This window comes from Acomys russatus, chromosome 5, assembly GCF_903995435.1.
Source record: "Acomys russatus chromosome 5, mAcoRus1.1, whole genome shotgun sequence".
Taxonomy (NCBI): domain Eukaryota; kingdom Metazoa; phylum Chordata; class Mammalia; order Rodentia; family Muridae; genus Acomys; species Acomys russatus.
The window spans coordinates 8052406-8061494 of record NC_067141.1 but is presented as its reverse complement, the minus strand read 5'-3'; the positions used below and the strand labels follow the sequence as shown (position 1 = coordinate 8061494).

At 50.6% G+C, this 9089-nt stretch overlaps 1 protein-coding gene across 1 annotated transcript; it reads left to right on the top strand.

Annotated features, from left to right (window-relative positions):
* The first annotated feature begins 2623 nt into the window (after positions 1 to 2623).
* On the top strand, positions 2624 to 8482 carry Znf689 (zinc finger protein 689). Its single transcript, XM_051145345.1, is given in 4 exon segments — positions 2624 to 3125; positions 3322 to 3435; positions 7298 to 8442; positions 8444 to 8482. Coding segments are annotated over 4 exon segments (1503 nt in total). The 5' UTR covers positions 2624 to 2920.
* Positions 8483 to 9089: the final 607 nt, after the last annotated feature.

Below are 9089 nucleotides of genomic sequence, written 5' to 3'. Positions count from 1 at the left end.
GCCATCCCTTATATGGCATAAATAAAATTGTATCTTATATCTTGCCACAATCCAAACTAGTTTATAAGACAGATATCTTCTGCTCAAAGAGCAGAAAACCATCATTAATTGATCTGTGTACCCTGCACATCTCATACATTGATAATTTTAAAAAATTGTGTATTACTTGTGAGAAATATGTTTCAGAACAAAAGAACCGGTAACATTGGATTGGACCTGACTGGAGTCATCCTGGAGGACACTGAGACACTGACATAAGATATTCCAACATTCTACACTGTCCTGCCTCAGACTGCTTCAGTTGCTGTTCCATCCAAGCCTGCTTTCAGCACAGCTTCAAAGAAAGCTGCTGATCTCAACTGGTTCAGCCTTTCAGACTGTTCCAAACAGGACTTCAATTAAAGCCTGCAATCTCTCAACATTTAGAGACTGGACAACAAATGCTATTATTAGATTACTTAACCTTCCCCACCCCCCACTCCCACCTCAGTATCCTCTGGGCGTGTTGAGTGAGCAAGAGCAGAAGACAAAAGTAAGATGCACGGTGACAAGATCTTTAGGAACTAGGAAGTCCCCTTTCCGAGAATGGCCTGGTGAGTGCTGGCTATGTCGCTCAGTGGTAAGGCTGGCGCTCAGCAGGCTGAGATGAATCAGCGAAGAACAGTGTGCAGCCGGATGGACCTGTGATGGTGGGCTAAGAGTGCAACTCAGCGGGTAGAGTGCTTGCTTAGTAGGCTTGGGTTTATGTCTGCTTAACACAAGCTAGAGTTACCTGATGGGAAAACTCAGTGGAGAACACGCCTCCATGTAAGACATTTTCCTGATTTAGTGGCTGATGGGGGAGGGTCCAGCCCATTGTGAATGATGCCATCCCTGGGCTGGTGGTCCTGAGTTCTGTAAGAAAGCAGGCTGAGCAAATCATGAGGAGCGAGCAAGTAAGCAGCACCCCTCCACGGCCTCTGCCTCAGCTCCTGCCTCCAGGTTCCTGCCCTGCTTGAGTTCCTGTCCTGACTTCCTCCAGTGATGGATTATGATCAGGAAGTGTCAGCTGAATTAACTCTTTCCTCCCCAACTTGCTTTTTGGTCATGGTGTTTCATCACAGTAATAGAAACTCTAAGATACCTAGTTAGGACACATAATGCTCTGGGTTCCATCCCAGCACCAAATAAAACAGGGTGTGCCGCGCCTATTTATAATTTGAGCACTAGGCTTTAATCCTGGCACTTGGGAGGCAGAGGCAGGTGGATCTCTGTGAGTTCGAGGCCAGCTTGATGTACAAAGTGCGTCCAGGACAGAGTAACACCAAGAAACCCTGTCTTGAAAAACAAAACAATAATTTGAGCATTCAGGAGTTAAGAGGTAGGCCGATCAGAAGTTCACGATCATCCTCAGCTGCATGAATGTTGAGGCTAGCCCTCTCTGGAAAAAAAGAAAAGGCGATTACCGTTTTCATTAGTAAGTAGGTTTTTCTACTTCTCCCTAGGACTGGTGTTGCTTGCCTGCCTTTGCCTCTCAGTGCTGGGAATTAAGGCCTGTGTGTGGATAGTGGCAAGTGTTTGGAATATATGTATGTGATAAGGTTTAGAGTAGTTTGTTTAGTTTACAAGTAGATTAGAATCAGTTCAGACTCTGTCCCGTGAAGTGCTGGCAGCTTTAAAATACGTTTCAGTCTCCCTGTGTCAGTTATTTGCTTTGTAGGCCGAACGGATACAAAATACTGTTACACCTGTGCCACCACACCCAGCTGTCTTATGATTCTTGTTCTCTTTGGGGAGGGGGCAGTACAGGTAAGTCCAGGGCTTTGCACTGTGACAGAGTGATAATTATCCTCATAAGGACAGTAAGTCTGAGACGCCAGCATTAATTATTTTTATATTTTTATAGAACTCTGAGCATCACGAATGCTAGGCAAATGCCCTACCACTGGGCTATAAAAACAGAGTCTATGTTGCCAATGCTATCCTGGACCATGGGGACAGGAAAGCAACAGTGGAGAGGGGATTTACTTCCTTTCAAACGGCAGGATCAGTTGGCCACTTGCCTTTTGTCCCCCCTGGCAGCCTAACTGCATCCCACTGTACAAAGAGTACGCACAATGCTTCCCAAAAACGCGGCCTTCCTAAAGCTTTGAGATGTAGGCCATTCATTTCTGTAGACTACTTAGGAGCTGCCCAAGGTACAAGATCAGTCATCTTACCATTCTAGTCATTCGATTTTACTAGAAGTGCCTTTCGTGCATCAAAACGTTATCACTGCTCCCTTCACATCCAGGACTTTTCAGAATTCCTGGCCATGACAATTTAATGGCCATAGAATGCAGCTGTTCAACAAATCCATGTTGACACTGTGTGACTTTCCTTAAGGAGATGTGTAGAAACGTCTTCTCCAACTAGGGCAAAGAAAGTTGGAGAACACAAGAAGCTCCCACTCATTACACATCTCACAACCAGCTTAGAAACACACCACCACCTCCTTGCCCTTAAGAATCCGTTGGCTTCATTCGAATGGACCGCCTTCGCCGACACCCAATCACAGCGCCCGATCTTCAGCTACTGACCAATAAACGGATGCAATAGATAAAGGGGACCGTAGGCATGAAGCCATCTCGCAGCGCCATTACGCTTTAGGGCAGCGAGGTTAAGAAGCCGGCATGGCGTTCGGGTCAATAAAATCGATAGCTGGAACCTGCCTGTGTTCTAGGCAGCGGTGGTGCAGAAGCAGCGCCGCCATCTTCCCCGAAGGCATCTTCCGGTGCCTATCACCCAAGTTCCAGCGAGAGTTTCCTGAATAACGGGGTGGTCTGTGTTGGGCCTCCTGGCCCCTCAGGCAGCCGATTCATATTTCCTCCGGGCCTTCCCGGCTGGGCTTCTAGGTTTCGGGGTGCTCGGTGCCCGGGGCAAGGCCCGGGGCGCAGGTCCAATGGCTCCGCCTTCGGCTCCGCTCCTCGCGTGGGCACCCGGAGTGGCTGGACCTCCTCGCAGAAGGGGCAGGAGGCCAAAGGCCTTGAAATTCGCGGACGTGGCCGTGTACTTCTCCTTGGAGGAGTGGGGGTGTCTGCGGCCCGCGCAGAGGACTCTGTACCGGGATGTGATGCGCGAGACCTACGGCCTCCTGGGCGCGCTCGGTGAGGCCCGGCCCAATCGGCTTACGCGGGGCCTAAGGGATGCTGGAGTTTGAGGGCGGGGTAGAGTGGGGGCAGGGAGCCCAGGGTCCTGACCCCCGATCTAGTTGTTGGGGTCGGGGCAGAGCCTCGGAATATATATATATATTAAAAGCATCATCTCCCGAGGCCAGCCCTCTGACTGGTTCTCCTTCCCCAGGATGCGCAGGTCCCAAACCAGCCCTCATCTCCTGGTTGGAACGAAATACCGATGATTGGGAACCGGCAGCCCTAGATCCGCAGGAGTACCGGAGATGGGTAACATTCCAGAGAAGTGAGTGAAAAAATGCCCGTGGAGACCCTGTGTAATGCCCTATCGACCCAACCTAGAATTTTCGTCTGGTTAGAGTTAACCAGGTTGCTTGTATTGTGAGCAAACTACCGGCAGTACTCCATTAACATAAAGGAATCACTGAGCCCTGAAAAGGATCGTGCCCCTCAGGAGCCGGGACCTAGTTTCCATTAAACTGAACTCGGCCCTCTGGAAGAGTAGGAAGAGCCTTTAACCTCTGAGCTCTCTCTCTCACTCTAGCCCCTGGTTGACTCTTAAATTTAAAAACGGAAAAGAGAAGCCTCACTGATTTGAGTGTGCATCCAGGCTTGTGAGCTACTACTGAGTGAAGTGATGCAGTCCAAGGTCTTAACATTGCTTACAACTTTGGCTCTCAAAGTGCTTCTAGACCAGCAGCTGTGTACTTGGGAGCAGTCTTAGTCAGGACTTTAGTTCATGTACAATTTCATATCATCAAAGGCAGGCAGGCAGGCAGGCAGGGCAGGAGACTAAAGCAGAATCCATGAGGAAGGCTGCTTTTACTGGCTTGCGCCTCTACTTTCTTATACGCTCAGGAACACCTGCCTAGGGCTGGCACCACCCACAGTGGGCTAGGCCCACCCACATCAGCCACTGATTAAGAAAATGCACCACAGGCTTGCCCATAGGCATGTCTGGTGAGGGCATTTTCTTCATGGAGGTTCTCCATTCCCAAATGACTCTTAACTTGTGCCAAGTTGACATAAAGCAAGCCAGCACAACCAACTCTCTGACAGCTTGACACACAAAACACATGCCTATTAACCATAACCTTTTCTTGTTCATCCCCAAGATCTCAATTCAAGCCCTCCCCCCCAAATGTCCAAAGTCGCTTTCAGAGTTCCTCTTAAAATATCCAAAAATCTCTCTAAAATTAACTATGGGTTCTTTTTTTTTTTTTTTTTTTTTTTTTAAATCAACTACAATAAAATCAAAGCAAAGCCAAAGTCCAACAGGACAAAGCTCAATGTCGCACCTCTGAGACTCCAAAGGGCTTGGTCCTTCCCTGACTGCAGTCCACTGCAAGTATAGCTTGTTTTGTATTCTCAGGGCAGCACCAGTGTAGAGCTGCTGTCGGAGGTAGTCTTCCGTGGTAATGGCGTCTCCACAGTGCTGGGGCGACACCCTCACCGATAGCCTCTCCCGAGTCTCTTTAGAGACACACTGCCCCTGCCATATGGTGCCAAAGCCTCAGTTTCTAGCCGTGACCCCTTCGACCGAAGCTGCACATTCCCCCGCGGTCTGGGCTTGCCTGGCACTGTACCAAACCGCAGTTGCTCTCCATGACCCCTTTGTGGCTTCAAGACTGACACGGCCTGGGAAACTTACACATAACCAAGTCTGGCCACCAACATGAGCTGCAGCTTTGGCCTCTCATGGACCACAGCTGCTGTGTGCTGGCCTTGAGGAAATACTCCCGGATTTATCATCCTGGGTGGTGCTGGTGTGTGTGTGTGTGTGTGTGTGTGTGTGTGTGTGTGTTGTGGCAGCTTCTCAAATCCAGCTGATGGTATCCATTGCCCCAGCTAAGCAAAGGTTTCCCTTTAGTGGTTTCTGATTTCAAATCTCACATGCGTGGCCTTGGTAGTGTCTTTTAGGGAGTCTCAGAGGTCCCCCTGAAGCCTCACAAGCCCTGTCTGTGTCCGTGCTCAGCACTGCTGTCAGCACTGTCTTCTACCTTTCCACAGTGTGGCCCATTGAGCCTAGAGCACTCAGTACCTTTTACAGCTCTGAGTTGCCATCACACACCCCTACCCCCAAACAAAACAAAACAGAAACAGATGGTCTAGTTTGTCACAGAACTATCCCACTCCTGGTACCAGTTTTCTGTCTTAGGGTTTCTGTGGCTGTGATAAGCACCATGACCAAAAGCAGCTTGGAAATAAAAGGGTTTGTCTAACTTTCACATTGGAGTACATCAAAGGAATGCAAAGGCAGGAGCTGAAGTAGAGGCCATGTTGGAGGGCTGCCTACGAGCTCGCTTCTTATGGCTCGCTAAGCCTTCTTAGACACCCCAAGGCCACCTGAGCGGCACCAAAAATGGGCTGGGCACTGTTACTACATCAATCACTAATGAAGAAAATGCACCACAGGCCAACCTGGTGAAGGCGTTCCTCTGTTGTCTCTTCCCAAATGACTTCACCTTGTGTCAAGTTGGCATAAGAGCAGTATAGGAGCTAGAGAAGATGGCTCAAGAGGTTAAGAGCACTGGTTGCTCTTCCAGAGGTTCTGAGTTCAATTCCCAGCAACCACATGGTGGCTCACACCCATCCATAGTAAGATCTGGTGCCCTCTTCCGGTATGCAGGCACTCATGCGGAAAAAAAAAGAGCAGTATAGGAATGCTTTTTTTTTTTTTTTTTTTTTTTTTTTGGTTTTTCGAGACAGGGTTTCTCTGTGTAGCCTTGGCCATCCTGGACTCACTTTGTAGACCAGGCTGGCCTCGAACTCACAGCGATCCGCCTGCTTCTGCCTCCTGAGTGCTGGGATTAAAGGCATGCGCCACCACGCCCGGCTCTAGGAATGCTTTTTAAAATGCAAATACTGGAGGCTGGGTGTGGTGGCACACTCCTTTAATCCCAGCACTCCGGAGGCAGAGGCAGGCAGATTGCTATGAGTTCGAGGCCAGCCTGGTCTACAGATCGAGTCCAGGATGGCCAAGATGACAAAGGGAAACTTGTCCCGAAAAACAAAAACAAAAACAAAAAAGCAAATTCTGGGCTGGAGAGATGGCTCAGCAGTTTGGAGCACTTGTTGCTTTCCCAGAAGCCCTGAATTCAGATCCCAAAACCCACATTGGGGCAGCTTGCAGCTGCCTCAAGTCCAGCTCCAGGAAGTCTGTCACTGTCTTTCATGAAATGACCTTTAGGGCTAGAGAGATGGCTCAGAGGTTGAGAGCACTGGCTGTTCTTCCAGAGGTCCTGAGTTCAATTCCCAACAGCCACATGGTGGCTTACAACCTTCTATAATGAGATCTGGTGCCCTCTTCTGGCCTGCAGACATACATGTGGACACAATACAGTATAAATAATAAGTAAATCCTTAAAAAAAAAAAAAAAAGATCTTTAGAATGCTAAGTGGGAAGAAGGAAAGTGCAGTAAAGCGTGTGTACAGTTGTGTCTTGCATGCTATCTTTTATGTAGGAAAGGATGGAGGAAACCACATGTGCTTACCCTGCATCATAAACCCCAAGAGACGGCTTGAGTGCTGCTCTCTGAATGCAGTGCATGGCTCACAGGCACACAGCTCAGGCTTTGATCCCCAGTGCTGCCTGAGGAAGAAGTTCAAGGTCAGCCTCGGTCACGTAGTGAGGTGGGACCAGTCTAGGGCACATGAGACCCTGTCTAAAAATCAAAACCCCAAAACTTTGGAAGAAAGTACGTTTCTACAAGTTAGGTGGGGACGCAGTTTTCTGTGTACCCCACAGAGCTACCCCCACAGCTACTAAAAACATTCAAAGTTTTTGCTTGTTTTTAAGGGCAGAGCCTCATGCATCTCAGTAAAGCCTCAGATTTGCCGTGCTTCCGAGGGTGAGCCACTTTAAGTACTGCAGGATCCAGGCAAGCACTCTGCCAACTAAGCCAAACCTTTAGCCCTCAAAATAACTCTGTTTTAAAACTCAGCTTAATCTCTCTTCCCCCTCCCCCGAAAAAACGTATGTGAGTTGGTTGAGGAACTCTAAATGCCTTCCACATTTTCATGACACACTTAACTGTCTCTGATGACAACAATTAACAGGAGCTGGGTGTATTGGTCTTGTAACCAGTAACGTTCTTATTGGCGAGCATTTGAATCCAGTGTTTGTTAATTCTCGTGTTTCTTAGTAGAAACCAGAACCAGGCAGAAGAAGGAAGAGAAGGGACTTTTTCCGCCTAAGGAAGCGCCCCGGAAGGGGAAACGAGGGCGGAAGCCCAGCAAACCCCGGCTGATTCCCAGGCAGACATCCGGGGGCCCCATCTGCCCTGACTGTGGCTGTACCTTCCCTGACCACCCTGCCCTGGAGAGCCACAAGTGTGCCCAGAATCTGAAGAAGCCCTACCCTTGCCCGGACTGTGGGCGCCGCTTTTCCTACCCATCCCTACTGGTCAGTCACCGGCGGGCACACTCTGGTGAATGCCCTTACGTTTGTGACCAGTGTGGCAAACGTTTTTCCCAGAGGAAAAACCTGTCTCAGCACCAGGTCATACACACAGGCGAGAAGCCCTACCACTGCCCTGACTGTGGCCGCTGCTTTCGACGGAGCCGGTCTTTGGCCAATCACCGGACCACCCACACCGGCGAGAAGCCTCACCAGTGCCCTAGCTGTGGGCGTCGCTTCGCCTACCCATCTCTGCTCGCCATCCACCAACGGACACACACAGGGGAGAAGCCCTATACCTGCCTAGAGTGCAGCCGTCGCTTCCGCCAGCGCACTGCCCTGGTCATCCACCAGCGCATCCACACCGGAGAGAAGCCTTACCCTTGCCCTGACTGCGAACGGCGGTTCTCCTCTTCCTCTCGCCTGGTTAGCCACCGGCGCGTGCACTCTGGGGAGCGGCCCTATGCCTGTGAGCACTGTGAAGCCCGCTTCTCCCAGCGCAGCACCCTGCTCCAGCACCAACTCCTGCACACAGGCGAGAAACCCTACCCCTGCCCGGACTGCGGACGTGCCTTCCGAAGGAGCGGCTCCTTGGCAATCCATCGCAGCACCCACACGGAGGAGAAGCTGCACGCTTGCGATGACTGTGGCCGCCGCTTTGCCTATCCCTCGCTGCTGGCCAGTCATCGGCGTGTGCACTCAGGCGAGCGGCCCTACGCCTGTGACCTTTGCTCCAAACGCTTTGCCCAGTGGAGCCACCTGGCTCAGCACCAGCTCCTGCACACTGGGGAGAAGCCGTTCCCCTGCCTTGAGTGTGGCCGATGCTTCCGCCAGAGGTGGTCCCTGGCTGTCCACAAGTGCAGCCCCAACACCGCCAACAGTAGCCCTAGAGCTGTTAATAGGAGGGCCCAGTCGGAGGAGCAGTGCCCTTTAGCATGACAAAGGCATGGAAAGTTAAGTTATGTTATGGAGGGGTGCGGAACTCTGGAGGAGCTGCGGGGGGGGGGGGGTGTCTTCCAGAGCAGGAGCAGAACCCAAACCCTGGTCCTCTGCTCCGCACCCAGAACTCCAGTGTACCCCACCACACTGCCTGCCCTACAGCGTGTCCGAACCGGTCATCAGGAGGGATGGTGCCGTTTGATTAAAGTTTTCCAAGCTAACCTATCTTTAAATAATGTGGGTGTGTTCTTCTCCCTCTACTTGAGGGACTGCCTTCTTAGTTTGTGTATACAGGTGCCATTCAGTCAGGACAATCTCACAAAGGGTAGAACCTTTCCTGCTCTGTCTCTATCTCCATAGCATGGGGAAAACCTGGGTTCGCTCCACATTGGCAACACTCCGGCCACGTGAGGCCATGGCTGAAAACTGCCTGGAATTCACTGCCACACGTGGCAGGTCATTTCCTTGTGAAATGGTGCTATTTTTTAGAATGCTATATACTGCATTCTCCTTGGTCAGCCTGGCCTAGAGAATGTTCAGTACTTTACCCATAGGGTACCTTTTGTACCCAAGTTGGTCGTGTGGGGTGTGTGTGTGTGTGT